The following is a 17,099-nucleotide window of genomic DNA, read 5'->3' as shown; positions in this document are numbered from 1 at the left end:
CATCCATGCAGCTGCTCGCGAACATCAGTCACACATACCGGCATGGCGTGAAGAAAGGAAAGACCCAGCAGACACATCCGAAGGACCATCTGAGCACTGCAGCGGAGCGCCGAGAGGTACAGTCGTTCAGGGAAGCAGCATTCTCCGGTCCAAGCCACAGAGGAAAGCTGGCGAGTGAACACAGAGCTGCAGGAAATGCTAAAGAAATGTCCATCATGTAAGAAGCCATCCAAGGGAGTGAGCTTCACAGCAGAAGCACACCTTAAGTCAGAGATGCTGCAAACTACCAGTGAGTTTGCCCAGAGCCATTAGGGACCCCGGGACTACGGGACATACCGACATGCATGCAATCAAGTGAATGAATTATGTGATACTGCTATTATGGACAATGCTCAACGGCGGTTTAAATACAGACAAAATCCAATGCTAGAGCAATGCCCAAAATGAAAAAGTCCTGATAAAAGGAATACCAACAAAGTTGATGCAACTGTGGCATAGTGAAAAGGACAGATAAACCAATAAGAAGTCCTGGTAAAAGGAATACCAACAATTTTGATGCAACTGTGGCATAGTGAAAAGGACTGATAAACCAATAAGAAGTCCTGGTAAAAGAAATACACCAGGCAGTTGACATTTGGGGAAAGATACCTGGCAGAGGAGTATACCAGAGGATCAGCAAAATCCCAGAGAAGGATTCCTGGCAGGGGAGTATACCAGGCAATCCACCAAAGCTGGAAAGAAATGTTTACAACTGTGAGAAGCTACCTGGCAGGGGAGTACACCAGGGAGTCTAAAGAACCCATAACAAGATTACATGCAGAGAAGTATACCAGGAGTTCCACCAAAGTTGTAGAGGAAATGTTTAACGAGGTTACAGAATACCTGGCAGGGGAGTATACTAGGGAATCAGAGAAGTACCTGAAAGACGTCCTGTTTGGCAGGTACACCAGGCACATGAAGTTGTAAAATAACTTAACGCTGTGACAAGATACCTGCCAGGAACATATACCAGGAGGTCTGAAGAGCTCACAAGAGGGTTCCTGGTAAAAAGAGTACATAAAGCAATCCACCAAAGTACAAGAGAAATTAAAGAGTTGATTGTGGAATTGGTGTATGAATAAGTACTTTGTGAATCCAGTAACTTTGTGAATCAGTACAAAGAAACCAAGGAAGTGTTGGATGTCATGGAATGTATTGTTTGAACAAGATCTTCCAAAATCTAATATAAAGAGACATTTTTGTGATACCAAGAAAACGTTGCTCGAAAGAGACACTTTTGCCATTCTACCTAAATATCCAGAGGAAGGGAACCACCTTCTGGAGCCAAAGGTTTCTCCTTGAAAAAAGCTTTCTTGGATTTACCTATTTATTTTGATTATGCCCACTTTTTGCCAAACAAAGAGGCATTTCCTTGCACCTCTTGGTTGTTTTTTTCTATGGTGAGGGTCAGAGGGTCAGATTAGAACACTTTGGGCACAAGGACAGTTTAAAGGTTTCTAATGACTTGATAAAGACTGAGTGAGTTTTAGTTTCCTAGGCAGGGACACTCTTCTTTAGAATAGGGTTAGAGAGGCGTTTAACCAACCAATTTCTGAGCAATAAAAATGTCTGATAATGAGACTATTTCAACTGTTAAAGGTTAAAGAAATCAAGTCCTCAAAATCCAGCAAAGTTTCTGGGGGTCTCTAAGGAAGAGGGAATTAGCACATTTCTGAGAATTCTCCTCAACAAAGTTAAGAGTGTAAAAGATTGAAGCTTTCCAAGCCAGGAGGTACCCCATACTGATTGTGAAGCTGACCCTTTCTCAGAGTTTAGAGCAATCCAGCTGCATTGTGAAGTAACAATCAAAAGGGCTAAGATACAAACGTGCAAGTATTACCTGAAGCTAAGACAGTGGCAACTAGGCTTCTGGGTAACCACTTGAGCTGAGAGCTTGCAGAAAGGTGCAGGTAAAGTTGGGTAAGGGGAACTGGCTGCTTCTAAACACCATTTTGAAGTAGACACAACCTGCAGTCCCAAAGACTGAGGAAGTCAGAGAGAAGTGGGCCTTAAGCGCCAATCCCGGTTTTTATTGTGGCAGACAGACAAGAAAGGCAAAGAGGCTGCCCCTTTGGAGAAAGCTATTCAATGGAAGAGTGCCTTGCCTACCTGTTATTGCAGTAACCTAACATAATGAAACTGTGGTGGCATGTCTGGTTGTCAGTAGATGCAGAATTGCAGCATCTTGAACCAAATGAAGTACTATGGGACAAAGGTGAATGTTACCATGATAAAGCTAGTAGAAGGGTTGTTGTTGAAGTGGAAGGAGCAGAACTAAGAAGTCATCCCGATAAATATACCATTGTACTATAACTAAAGAAGTACTAACTGTTAACCAAGAACTGTGGATTACCGTTGGTGCTATTGTATTTCTTTTTGAACTGTGGCAAACATTCCTAAAGAGATGGCAATGCCTAAACACCAGGATTTCCATTGGTGCTACTATATTTCTTTGTGAACTGTGGCAAAGCATCAAGACCAGGATTTCCATTGGTGCTATTAGATTTCTTTGAGAACTGCAGCAAAGCATCAATACCAGGATTACCATTGGTGCTAAGTTTTCTGGGAGTAGAAAGTGGATATTTCCCCATTTGAAACAGAGATCTGTTAACAGTGGAATTTTGGTTGACAAACTCTTGTCTTGACTTTGACGCATCAAGAATTGATTCAAGACGTTTCCTATTGTGGTTGAACACCTTTAGAGTTGACTTTGAATCCTGGGGAAGCGGAAATTGCCCAGGACAGTAGAACATCATCCAAGACTTGTTAATATTGTTCATGTCATGCTAGATTTCCATACGTTTCTTTTATGTAATCATCTTTCTGAAGCTTTTACCTGCTTAGAATCACATGCTCTTTAATACTAGAGACTAAAACCAAAGCAGCAGTAAGACAAACAACTAAACGGGAGAGGACACTGACAAGCCCCCAGAACCGACTGATAAGCACTCAGGGCACCGGGAGAGGTGACGCCAGACAGAGTGGTGCACATGCGAGACCCACGGAGACGGAGGCAACAACCCCAGCCAATTCTTACCATCCCCAACCGCCGTATAGCTACAACTAGGTACTACTGGGTTGTGGTACTAGCGAGATACCACCAATCACTGCACTGAGATATGGACACTGGCAGGTGCACTAGCCATGTGGGTGGAGGTGGGGAGCATGCAACGCTGTTGACGGAACGGGCGGAAGAGGCAGTGAGATGCTCAAGGGGCCTCGTATACAAAAGAGCACGAACCTCCAGAGGCACATGATGCCGAAGCACCCCATCGAGCGAGATTACGCGAGCACAACTGGTCAACCCATGATATAGATGCCAACTAACCGATACCACTAACAATTTCCTCCTCCGCATACACCTCTCAAACGCAACCACAAACCTCCAGCACAACAAACCGCACAAACTTCACCACATTGCAACAACAAAACAATAAATGCACATAGACTCGCACATCAGTACACGACGACTACCGGCCGCATACACCCCAGGCCCAGCCGACGGACCCACCGGGCTGAGGCTGCCAACAGTACATCACTGCTCTCTTGCACTTTTCCAACCTCCACCCACTAACCCACCCGCCCTACCTCCCTCCCTCCCTCTTTCAGAGCCGCCAGGGGACCACTCCGGTGGTGATAGTGCGCGGTACAAATGTCCTTTAACATTAACATAGTCCGCCATCTAAGGGTTGGCTCAGGATATACAAAATGTTCAAAGTTGAAAAAGGTGTGTCAACAGGGGTGTTCCTGTCACACACTCTCTATCCTACCTGTACAGGTGCACATGATCCCTCGCGTGTCAACGTGAATAGACAGTTTCTTTTTCTGGCATGTCATTTGTGAGGGTCTTGTCTGCAATGCGGTGTTTTTTTTTTATATATAATTCTTGTACCGTCTAGTACCTCTCTTGCATGAAGGTAGGGATTCTAAGCAGAAACAAGCTTCAGAAAAACGATTACTCATAATATATATCTTCTAGAGCTTGTGAAACGGCTTAGTTTGACATGCCTTCCATAGATTAGCAAGCAGTGCCGGAAACAGGTAATGAGAAACTTGGGACAGTTGAAAATATGTGTTTATGTACTGGATGTCCCACTTGTGAGTCTTGTAGGGTTTAATAACAGCCCTAGCATACAAAAGGAAAGGTCAGGTTAGGCCTCTAACCTCTAATTTGAAATACATGGTTCTTATGGAATGGCACATTGGAAAAATGACAGGCCTAAAACCTTAACACAGCAAAGGGGCCTAGTGAATGCAAAATGTGTGTCTTGCTGAAAATGACACAAGGAACAGTGTATCAGGAAAATATGTGAAGATGAAAAAGGCATATTAATGGTTGAGAGACAAAAAGTGGCATTTGTTATTGAAACTGCCACACATCAAAATGCAGTGCACCCTGAAAATTAAGCAACACTGGAACTGACATTACGTTGAATGGGAAGCTGTGTGTATTTTGCAGCCAATGTCATAAATTCATGGCGTTCTGGCATTACAAATGTTGCTATAGGTGAAAATACACATGGTAAATGACAAAACTAACAGCCAGGTTTAATTTCTGTTGCCCCATTAATAAACTAATGCTGTGAAAAACAGAAAGAAAATGCACTGATTCAAAAGTGCACTGAACAATAACAGAAATATGCTAGTTGTTTAAATAAGTAAAATGCTGCACTGGGAAAAGAATGCAATAATTGAAAAAGCTATTTTGTTTTCAGATGCAACAGGTAAATCCCAAGGAAGACGGGGTCATGAGGGTGCTAGGCAGACTTTTCAAATGCCTTCCCCCATTGCAGGTCTGTTGGGCTCCTTATCTGGAAGGGAGATCTTTGAGGCTGGAGCATTACAGGTATTTTTACAACAGGCCATATCCACACAGAGCCAGCCTGGGTGAGTGAAATTTTTAAAATAAATACACTGTTAGGTCGGAATTGTGGTCAACTCAAGAATAGAAGGACAACATAGAAAATGACAGCACGGCTTCAGTCAGAGACCATCTGGTGACAGCGATACGATCTCTGGAATACCCTTTAGTTCAGCTTTGGGCTCATCACGAGTGATTGATCATTTTATTGCAGGCTACATCAACATTCAGCCAGAGACTGCAGATGTTCTGAACCACGTGGTTTCAAGGAAATAGAGAACTGAAACTAAACAAACCTATGTATAAATATATGGCCATTGACTTATATTATAAATGTCATTTTATTGAATAGTTTGGAGACCATGATACTTACAGGGTTGTGACCGATGTCATTTTGAAGCTAATTTCCAGGCAATGGTGTTAATGCGACTTCCATTCAAGTGAAATTTTGAGTTTTTTTAGTTACATCAAAAAAGGTGCTTCTAGCTGCCCGAAAATGTTAGAAATGTGAAAGATGGGGAGCTAATGCCTTATTTAATTAGATATCTGATTAGGAAGGCTCACATTTCCAACTGTTAGTTTTTGCAAAAAGGGTGAAAAACCATAGCCTGCACGTGCAATAACTTGCAGAAACAAAAGAAATTTCCACCAATCCGAAACGATTAGGGGGAACATGAATATCTATATATTATGTCATTTATTGGTAAATGATAACATTTTGCTATGTAAGGACTTTTTGAGTGAAAAGGTTGTCATGTATAGAAATGGTAAATGATAGGTGGTGTGTACTTCTCTACTTCACTTCAATCATGGAACTCCCAGGGCCTATCGTCAGACGGGGTGGAACCTTGGGATATGATATGATATGGCATTTTTAACGCACCTATACACAGGAGTTTCAAGGCGTGACAAGGCAAGGGGGGGACAGGGGCAAGACAGACAATGATCTTACTATGCCAGGTGTCATTCAGATTGCGCAAGTGCAAGGGAGGGGGAAGAAAGTGCAGGGGGGGAATGGGAGGGGAAATTGCAGTACATGGGATAATAATGAACAAGATAAATAAAAGAGCGGCCAGCAGGTGGCAAGTGCAGCGTGAGTGCTGAAGTAAGTGCTGGTGGGGGGACTGTATGGATACAGAAAACAGTCCCCAGGTGCAGAGGGTGCCAGGGAGGCAGTGCAGGTGTGCAGCTGGCTAGGTTAGGGCTCGAGATCAGAAGGGGCCACAAAACCAGTGCAATCTCACAATCAGCCAGGAATTCAGCAGGGGAGAGGGGGAGAGAAAGCAGAAGCAAAGAGGAAGGTTTTAAGGTGCATCGGGAACCGAAGGTGGTTCTCCTCAAGTTTCAGGGAGGCAGCTCAAGAGAGAGGCCCCAGCCGAAGAGAGAGATCTACCACCAACTCTTTGCTGGCCATGACGGAGTTGGAGGCGGAAGAGCGAAGAGCTTGAGAAGGAATATATTTAGGAAGAGAGAATTGAATGTATTGAGGCCCCAAGCCCCAGGAGGCCTTGTGGGCGATGCAGAGTGTTTTGAACTTAATCCTTGCAGCCACTGGGAGCCAGTGCAGAGACTTTAGTCCTGGAGAGATACGATCCCTGGGCTTGAGGCCAAGGACAAGTCTTGCAGTCCTGTTCTGGATGAGTTGCAGAGGGTGGAGAGTAGAAGCAGGCAGATTTAGAAAGAAGAGGCTGTTGCAATAGTCCAGTCTAGAGAGAACCACAGCTCTGGAGACAGTGAGCTTCTGGGGGAAGGAGAGGAAAGGAAGAATACCTCTGAGGAGGTGCAGCTGGTAGTGTGACTTCTTAGAGACATCAGAGTGAGGAGATAAAGAGAGTGTGGAGTTGAAGATGATGCCGAGGTTTTTGGCCTTGCAGTGGGAGCAAGAAGAAGGCCATGAGAGGCCGGCCAGAGAGTTTTCAGTCTTACTGGCATTAAGGCAGAGGTCATTGGCGGCACACTACTCCTGGATAGCAGACAGGCAGTCAGAGATAAGGGACAGAGAAGAGGTGGCCGAAGGAAGCCTGAAAATGAGCTCAGTGTCGTACGCATAGCACTGAAAGTTGGGGCAGAGAGCGGCAATGCGCTGGGCAAGGAGAGCCAGGTATTGGTTGAACAGCCTGGGAGAGAGGTTAGACCCCTGGGGGACACCACTGGTAGAGAAAAAGATAGCAGAGGGGAAGGACCCAAGTTGGACCTGGGAGGGTCGGTCAGAGAGGAAGGAAGTCGGCCACGCCAGGGCCTGACCGGTGATACCCAGGTTATCACAGAGACAATTCAGCAGGATGTAATGGTTGACAGTGCCAAGGGCAGACGAGAGATCAAGCAGGAGGAGGACACAGGGGGTGTTAGAGTCGAGGTTGAAGAGCAGATTTTAACGGATGTTCAGGAGAGCAGTTTCTGTGCTTCTGGCAGCTCTGAAGCCAGACTGATGGTCATGAAGACAACCAACAGACTCAGTGTGGAGATTAAGCTGGGAGATGGCCAGTTTCTCCATGAGCTTGCCCAGGAAGGAAGTGATGGAGATTGGGCGATAGTTAGCCGGGCAGGAGGGATCGGCAGAGGGTTTCTTAAGAAGAGGGTGCACAGGGGAGTGCTTCAGGGGGGATAGGAAGACTCCAGTGGCGAAGGAGTGGTTGCAGAAGTCAGCCAGGGCAGGTGCCAGGGTGTCGATGTGGTCCTTAATGGTTTTGTAGGAACAAGGGTGAACCTATTTTGACGATACTTTCATAGATCAGACTTATCTAGAAACCTTGTCTGAGGATAACAGGGGAAAGGCAGAGAAGGAGGGAGGAGAGGTAGCTGCAGAAGGGCCACAGGAAGAGCAGGTAGAGAACAGCAGAGGCCCAATGGAAATTTGAGGCTCACAAGTTGAAACCTCCTAATCTTAATATTCTGTGATAGGGCATTTAACTGATGCCTGGGTTTTTGGTGCTTGGGGAGAGAAGTGCTTTGCAAAAGTGAAACCCAGTGTAATTCTCCATTGCAGAATATACATTATTTCCGGAGAGTGAGGAAGTGACCCTGATAGCAGAACTATTTTTTCATTGCTTTTCAGGTGAAAAAAGAAAGGTGCTATAGATAAACAAAATATATCTTCACAGTCTGTGTGATTGTACCTGTTCGCATTTTCAAGTGTGCAGGGAACCCCATGTATCCAACACTGCATGCGTAATCTGTAACTTGTTTTAAAATTGAAACTGTGCTTGGTTTTCCATCTAAATTCTATCAAGTAATATTTGTCTGTTTATTACGAAAAGGAAAGTGTATGTCGTGTTAAAGCTTTGTTTTGTGCCATAGAGAAGGTGGCGTGTATTTCCATTAAAAGATTTATTGAACATATACTTTAAATAAATATTGTCTACATACTCCAGCCTGGTCCTTGGCTCGTTGTTGGCACAGGAGGAGGGATCTATGTGGCTCTATAGGAGTCATAGATGAGATTTATTCAATCCAAAATCAATGACTTATTGTGATCCATCTTAATTAGGGGGGCAAGGAACTCCCTACGTTAACCGTGATCTCCCAATATATCGTTACAGTCTCATCTCAGCTGCGTATCAACACAGTAGTGTTGTGGGAAGGTCTGCACTGAACTTCAGATTACCGCTATCTCCTCAAATGGTGCATAGGCTGTAAGAGCAAGGGTGCCGCATTTAGAATGAGCCCTAGATTTGAAAGGTAATGTTTTATTTGCAAGTCAGTATCAACGTTGTGTGCACTTGACAATCCATATAGAGATTGTTGCCTTGGTGATATAGTCACCCTCCCTACCAGTAGCAAAAGACACAAATAATACAAAGAATTGGCTTATGTCTTGTGAAATTCTGCCGAAATGTTTTTGGCGGTAAGGCAGCAGCAATACTGCATCCATTTTGCTGGAGGTTTTTCCAAAGGTGTAGTACGGCAGTGCAGCATTATGCAGTGGTAATTGAGTTACCACTGCGTTACTTCCATTATTTCCTGCACTCCGTATTCGTAATGAGGCCCAATGACTTGTATTAATTTGTCATGCTGTGAGAAACCCGAGGGTGCTCTCACTCCTATTCCCCCATGGATCCTCTGTACAGGGAAAGGCCATCACTCCTGAATCCAGACCTTGGGGGGTGTACACGTGAGGGAGTATCACCTGGGTGGAGGGTCTGTGGGGACTGGTAGTGAGATACACTTGGGAGAGACATGGTACCCCCTTTCCCTAGGAATGACCAAACCAACCCACCCCCTGTCTTTATGGGGTATTACAAATCAACTCTCCTACATTCTTTATAGATGACTACAAAAAGTAAAAAAAAAAAAAGACCCACCAAATGAATGTAAGAAAGGGAATTGTGACAGGAGCAGTGGCTGTGAATTTGCAGCAGCAGAAAGGCCAAGAAGAACAGTGAGGAGCTCTCTATGTGCATCACGCTTATGGTTCAGAGAGGAGGGGCCCTGGGGCTGGGGCTCTGTGGAACAAACAGCAGCATGAAAGGGGAGCTGTGCTGGAAAGCTGCCCCTTTTCTTATTGCTCAAGGTGGTTGTTCTAGTGCCTGAAGGGCAGGAGGTGGAGCCCTAAGGCAAAGACCTGAAGGCTGGAAGATCTTTGCTGCAGGAACTCAACGCAACCCGGTATGTGAGTGTTTGAAGGAAATTTTGTATCAGAGTGTTCGCGTGAATGAAAGGCACTTTTTCAAAGGTCTCCGATTAGAATCCTTATGAACCGATGAAACATTAAGACTATTTAACTTGTAAAAGCAAAGTGAATACTTTGTTACGGAGTGGTCGCGTGCAGATGAAAGCACATTGTCGAAGGTCTCCAAATGCTGGGCACATATAAAGGTCAATTATAAAGACAAGTTACAATACATAACCAATTGAACAAGGACAATACCTTGCAATCTTTACACCTTACTCAAGTGCCAAACGGAAAAGAGTATTTAAACCATAAATCTGCACCATTTTGAATACCGCACTGAAGGAAAATACGTTCTTATGGAGAAAATAAGAGAAATTAAGCTTTTTTCACACACCTCACTGTATACTAAATCCTAAAGTGAAGGAAGCTCACATTGCAAGCAACTTTAAATTATGTCATTTCGACCGAACAATTAAGCATTATTACAAAGAAGCGAATGAATAATGAACTATAAAGTGAGTGCACCTTTAACCTGACTAGCAAATCCAATGTGCATTATTTCCTCCCAAAGTGAATGGAACTTTGGTAAGTGTACTTTAAAAAGGTACATTTAATTGAACAACTTTAAAAAAGGTGAATTTAACTGAGCTGTCAACTTCAAATAAAACCTTTTGTGGTACAAAGACCAGTAATAAGCAGAGGGTGCAAGCGTGGCACAGAACATTCAGGAAACACCCTCCTAGCAATGCATAATAGAAATTGTGTCTTGGGGAAGGGATCCCTGAGATTCAAACTGTTTATTTGTCCTGAGGATGGAGCCTCAGGATATTTTGTGTTTTGAACTGTGTTTTGGAACTTGGGGATGGGAACCCTGAGCATTGGGCAAAACCTAGATTACTTTGAAACTCAACGTCATACTAAGACTTTTTATAAGAACTGCTTTATACTTGAGGAAGGGAGCTGAAAAGAAAGGTGCTAGCTGAACCAAGTTCCAAACTTTATACTGAACACTATTTTGGGGGTTACTGACATCCCTACACTTTGTATATGATTAATTTTGAAGGCAAATATAGGTATTGTACACAGACAGATTCCTAAATTGAACTTGTTGACTTTGACTTGCCTTATTTTTGGTTTGTTAGGGAAACCCCACCATGGTATAGGGCAGGATAGGTATTTTCCATCCCAGAATTTGAATTAATAAAAGTGTTTGCTTTGAACTTTGAATCGGTTGTCTGTGTCTTACTCCAAGATGCCCTCACAGTGCCTCATTAAGTATACCCATGCATCTTGGAGGTAATTGTAGATGGCCAATTCTATAGTTTGAAGAGCCATGAGGTCAAGTTCAATATCTGTGGGCAGGGAGGGTCAGTTTTCCTTGTTGTGTAAGCAGGTGGTGTAGCCGGTGTACTTTAAGCAATAGTTGACTCACCATCTTTAAAAAGGGAGAGTACCAGGTCTGTCTGGCCCATATTGTCACAATTAGCATTACTGTTGTCATTCTTAATGATATTTTATTTTAAATAAGAAACATGTCTCACTATCCCTACTCTATCAATGTCCTTGCCTAACAAAACAAACTAGGGTGCTTGTTATCAGTATTGAAGTCCAAAAGTAGAAGTCTGTACTCGGCCCGAAACTAAGGTGCTACTCTAACCCACATGTAATACTAAACAAGTCCAGGGGAATTACTTCCTCAGCCTTAAAATGTAATCTTCTGATAGTTTGTAAGCTATTTGTTGCCTCAGAGCATTCTCTTCTGTTAGGGTAAGCTATTTGTTGCCTCGGAGCATTCAGTTCTGTTAGGGGACTTTTCCAAATCTCTGGATTCCCCTTATCCTGCTTTCTTAATATACTCACTTTACCATGTCTTTGGTGTTCTTACAATTGTGACTAACAAATATCTTTGAAAGTTTCTCTTCTTTGGATATTACACTCATCTTCTCAGAAATATGGTCAACCTTCTTTTTGTTAACGTTATCAATACTCTTCCTCTCACCAAGACGAGTAAAACACTTGTGATAAAGATTCAGTTTTTTGTTCACTTTTTCTCTCACTGGGACGAATAGGGTGAACCCAGTAATGATTTCCACTTTCTTGTTCACTTGTTTTGTTACTGGGATGAGTAGGATGAGCCCAGTAGTAATTCTCACTCTACGGTTCACTTGATGTATTACTGGGACGAGTGAAATGAGCCCAGTAATATTCATCACTCTTTACTTCACTTGATGTACTACTAGGTCGAGTATTTAATTAGATGTGATTAGCTAGGTGAGCAACTATGTTGCCCGTAACTTTTGTGCCTCTCACTGGGATGAGGATGATTGCCCCAATCATCATGTTCATCCCTCTTCTGGTTACGATTATAACTGTGCCATATATTAGATTTGTTTGGTTCCCCAGGTCTCCTGCCTCCGGGTCCCCACCTTAATCCTTGTTTTCTCTCCTCCTTGTCCGGATGTCTTGGTCTCTCTGATGATACTGTGCTTTACACACCTTTGCACATGTTTTTAGGTAAGTGGTATTAGCTTGCATTAGACTTTCTTCTCTGTCCCCAGCTGGGCCTCCTTACTGTTCCAAGAGAATCCCTCCTCTGACTCGGTTTCGGCTCGTAAGCGGTATCTGCTCCAGTTGGGTTTACTGCTTCGCTTCTGTGCGTCCCTACTGGACTTGACTGCACCTTGCAGGTTCTTGGTTGTCTGTTCGTTACACAGGGCATCTCGTGTCCCTGTCCTCTGCTGCTCTTCCGTACATCTGATCTTTCCCGTGTTCACAAGTGTCAGACCCCCGCGCCCATCTGGTTTGAAACTCCCAGGAAGCCCTCTCCCTCTCTCCGGCTCCTCCCATTTTTATGACGCTGTTCTGGAACAGCCATCTCCCGGGGTCCTAGGAGTTTCGAGAGATGCGGAACCCCAATGCCAGGAGACCTGCTGCCCATTTTGTGTGCATCATCACAGAAAGGCCGAATCCATCCAAACCTGTGCTGAGCCCGTAAGGACACTCCAGAGATCTGATCGAACTCGCCCAGACCCCCTCACCAGAGTGTGGTACTGCAGAAAGCAAAGATTGACTCGGCGATCAGTGTTCTTTTATTGGTGCTGCTGAAAAGGCGTCAAAACCGCAGAGTGAACCAAGAAGTTGCTGAAAGTCGTGCCACAGGTTCTCCCTAATGACTGCAGCTGGAAGACATTGTTCATTGTCCTGCCTTTCGTCACCAGACCAAGGAATCCAGAGGTCGGGCCCAGAGCTGCCACATCGTAGACGAGTCAACACAAAAACTTTCTTCAAACTCAAGGTACTTTGGGGAAAAGGGAATTCCTTACCTGATTCCGAGAAGTCGCTCCAGAGCATTGGAGTACACCTAGAGGTGCCTGGGCAAACCCCTTCTTACCTCAGAACCAAGCTGCTGACTGTGTCCCCTTTACAAGTCTGTTTCTCGGTCTCCGATGTTAGTTGTTAACTTGCTATTTCAATAACTTTAGACACGAATAAATCCATAGGGGCACTTCATTATTCGCTGTTTGCCAAGACTTCAAAAGCCCTCTCCGAACTGTCTTTAGCTAGGGTTGCGTTTTTGGACTTCAAAGACTTGCCTGGCGAAGAAACCATCTCTAAAACCTTGAACTAAGCTCATGTTGCACTAACCACTTATTTTCCTCCCTTTAAGTGACTTTCTATGCGTGTTTGCAGAGTAAATGCATTACCGTAAAACCTGTTGAAAACCGTGTGAGTGCGCAATAACTGATGATACGATAACCTTGTCTTTTCCCTAGAACGTTGCTACAAATGTAACCGTGAACAAACACAAAAGTGAAAGTGCCATTTGAAGTGTATGATCTAGAATTCCTAAGTGTTCTACCATTACCGTATGAAGTATTTAAAGTGATTCTGGTGTAAATATAATAAATATATATCTTTTATATAATTATACATATAAGTGCTTTTTTGCTGTGCCTGTCTAGCTAAGATTCAGAGTACTTACCTACAGCTCATATCTTCCTCTTAAGCTAAGCCTGACTGCTCTGCCACACAACCAAGGTCCTGAGCTGGTATGGACTGATACTAAGAGTTGGGGATCTACAAACCACTGGGATAGCTTGCTAAAGTCTTACTGTCAGTAGGACTTTAGGAAAACTCCAATAACAGCCGTCAGAGCTGGAGATCTGCAGCAGCACTTTCTTGAAAGGCGCCTCAATGCTCAGCTTTGGAGTTCAGGGTTTGACCCCAGTTTCTCAATCCCCGATCACGAATTCCATAGTCTGAGTGTCGGACTCACCAGTCTCTGAATCTGTATGCATGGCGTGGTATGCCCAAAGCTTTTGACAGAACTCGCAGAAGTCTTCAGTTTGAATTGTTGGCAAACCCGGCTGAAGTCCTCTGTGTGGTCCCTAAGGAGACAGTTGTTACACACCCTGTGCGTGTCTCTCTCACCAGGAAAATTTAGAATTACACTGTGGGCAGAATTTAAAGGATGTATTCTCCACATGGGCATCGGGGACTGATTTGAGAAATGTAGACAAAGACATTCTCCAGGCCTTCATGTAAAATAGACAATGTATATCTAGTTCTATTCCCCACCTGCCCTACTGGACGCCTCTTTGTGTCGTGGCCGAGTCGAAGGAGTTAATCGTCTGGCTTCAGTGTCGAAGTCATGCAACGGCCAGAAAATCTTGAAACAAGCTTTGCTGGCAACCGATGGTGGAAAAAACAATCTAAAAACATTGACGCCTGAGAGATCATAGGTACGTGTAAACATAGGATAGTGAAAGCCCTTGTTGATGCCCTTTTGTTTACTTCAAAAATCAAATGTTATATTCTGAGCCAATCACTACATGGCAGACTGTGCAAAGCATGTGAATATAAGCAGATTCACAAGCTTCAGAAACAAATGTACCAATACTAGTCCAATAGGAACTCCTTGGCATTTTGTGCCACAACACTAAAGCAGCACCACGCGGCTTACCTGTTAGCCGTGAAGTAGTGGCACTGTGACTCTCCTCTCTCTACACTGGTCTCCCGCTGCTGACAGTGGATCATGGAATCCCAGGCAGCTGGATAATGGTAGTTGGTTCACAGTTGGCTGGTGAACAGAGCTGGTTCACTGCTCTTAGTCAGATGCTCCTTACCGGTCCCTCTTTGGGTTGGGATGTCACAATGAGGAACAAGAAAACACTGGCTTGAAACAAATGTGGAATGCTCAGAAAAAGACTGCCACTGGGGGCATAGGAAATGGGACTCTATGACCTGCCACCGTCCACCTTAGGGGTATGACTGGCTCTGTGTTTCTCCCTGTTAGGTCTCCCACATTCGGCTGAGTGGCGTTCACATCTCCTCTTGACAAGGCAGGGTACTGGCCTTGTCACACAAGTCACAATGGACTGTATTGTTCAGCCACACCAGTAGATGGGCACTAACTGCGATCCCCGGACTGCATGCGCCATGCAGCCTGGCTGTCAAAGTGCCTGCAGCCATGTGGGCCTGCCCAGGGACCAGACTAAGCCAGACTAGCAGGTTTGAGCCCTGGGCTGTGTTTGCAGTACTGCCCAAGTGTAAAACAGGTTCACTCAGCCTGCCAACAAGAGCAGGGCAGGCCAGAGCAGGCAGCATGTCCCAAGGGATGTCGGCCCATCGATGTGTCCAATCGGGGAGGGAACAGAAAATCACTGCTGTCAAGCCATATAAACCTGTAGCAATCTGGGAGCCAGAAGGAGTGCAGCAGGTGAGATCAGCCTGCCCAGAGACAGGTGGGCGGGCTGCTGAAGATAAGATGTCCGAAACTGCGTCTTCATGATGGCCGAGTGAAGACTCGATAGCGAGGCTTCTGCTGTGCTGGAGCATGGGAAGGACTGTGATGGGGCTGCTTGTCAACAGCGCAGAGGCACTATGACAGAGTGGGCAGGTCCTGCCACCAACATCCTCAAACTCCCCAAGGGGAGTGTGTTGTTGCAAACAATCTTGGCAGTGAATGTGTCTTCCCATGGCAACAGGGCACCACCTGAAAGTGAAGTGTGTGCCACTTGCGATGGTGAGTGCACAACACCCTCAGTGAAAACAGGCCACCATGCATAAGAAAAAATCTACTGTGCTAGCAGCAGTGAGTGAACCATCTCCCAAGTGGAAGGAGGCACAACAAAGAGGAAAGGATCCCGCTGAGCTGGTGGTGTTGATAGTGGCACACCATGTGTGGCACAGGATTCTGCATTAAAGATTAAACAGGCCCAGTCCTGCATGGTGCCGACAGCACCTGTCCCCGACAAGGGCACAGGGCATCACCATCAATCAGCCAGCAGCAGGGACTGGCTAGCCCCTCCAAAGCAGCATGGAGGGGCAGGACCTGCCCCCAATCTAAAACAAAATCAATTGAAGGTACTGTGCCCTACCCTGAAAGACCTGAATGGCCACTGGGGTGTGTTTGGCTGACTGCAGCAGTCACATCTCAGGATACATAATGGGAATATTTATGTATTTATATATTAATTAATTACCAATATGTATAGTTATTTAGGTTTAGCTATACATATGTATATAGTTATATGTGGGTATGTACGTTGGGTTTTGGTTATGGTGGGAGGGAGCTAAGGACAATAAGGTTGAGGACAAGTACCCTGGTGGGGGGTTGGTAAGTGCAGATGGCGGTCAGAGGCCATCCTCTGACCCCACTTTTCGGGTCAGTTGTCTGGCATATAGGGGGAGTCTTGCCCCATCAGTTCACCTTGCCCGTACCACCATGACCCCTTTCAGGGAAAGTGAGCTAGCAGGGCAGATCCATATAAGGATAATCGCGCCAGGGTAAGAGACATAAAGGAGTTTAAGGGTCAACTTTGTTAAAGTTTATAGTTGATGGTTATTAATAAAAGGGGAGTCCCTGTTGTGACTTCAAAAATCCATCCTGGTGTCTTATATGAAGGGGTGTCAATGCATATGATAGGTAAGAACAAGGGGGTAGTCCATCTCCTGTTGTCTTGGGTGGGTTTAACATAATGTTTTGTTTGCAAGTTGCCAAGCTCCTCTCTCGTTGCAGTTGTTCTATGGGGAGGGGGCTGGTAATTGGTCCCACCCTGGCCTAGAGGCGATGGCCAACACTGGTAAAACCAGAGCTACAGTAACACAGGGTATGAAAGTGCTTTAAGGAATTAGGTGACACTGCTACATAAACAATCACTTAATAATATCAGGATATTGTTTTAGATACATAAATACAGGCACCATTTGCAGGGGATGAATATTAAAAAGCAATGCCATCTTATTAGAAACAAATTACAGGTTTAAATGAACTAACAATTTAATAATACTGAGAAGAGTCGGATTTAAAAGCAACATTTCTCGCTTCAGTGCATTTCTAGATACAGTTCAAAGAAAAATCATGCTCTCACCTCAGGGATCAAAGGAACAGGTTTTTTGTTTTTGTCATCCGCATTCTTGGGCTTTAAAATAACCTTTTCCACATCAAGCATTCCGAGCGGTGTGTTAGGCTTAAATTTAACTTGACTTTTGTCTTCTGAAACCAGGTCTATTGTATACGCAGAGGGATTTAAATGGTATTGTGCACAAAGGAAAATCAACAAGTCCATCATGGGTTTGCTGTGA

General features: G+C 44.6%; 1 protein-coding gene across 7 annotated transcripts in view; it reads right to left on the bottom strand.

Annotated features, from left to right (window-relative positions):
- Positions 1-17,099, bottom strand: part of COBLL1 (cordon-bleu WH2 repeat protein like 1) — a 777,739-nt gene that overhangs the window by 326,935 nt on the left and 433,705 nt on the right. For all 7 annotated transcript variants that reach the window (XM_069616309.1, XM_069616308.1, XM_069616306.1 and 4 more), the window contains one exon: positions 16,886-17,093. In XM_069616309.1, the coding sequence (XP_069472410.1) occupies positions 16,886-17,093 (208 nt within the window). The remainder of the gene's footprint in view (positions 1-16,885; positions 17,094-17,099) is intronic.

Source organism: Ambystoma mexicanum, chromosome 9 (genome assembly GCF_040938575.1).
Source record: "Ambystoma mexicanum isolate Mex_15411 chromosome 9, UKY_AmexF1_1, whole genome shotgun sequence".
NCBI classification, from domain to species: Eukaryota; Metazoa; Chordata; class Amphibia; order Caudata; family Ambystomatidae; genus Ambystoma; species Ambystoma mexicanum.
Note: the sequence above shows the minus strand (reverse complement) of the source record. Positions and strands in the feature narration are given on the sequence as shown.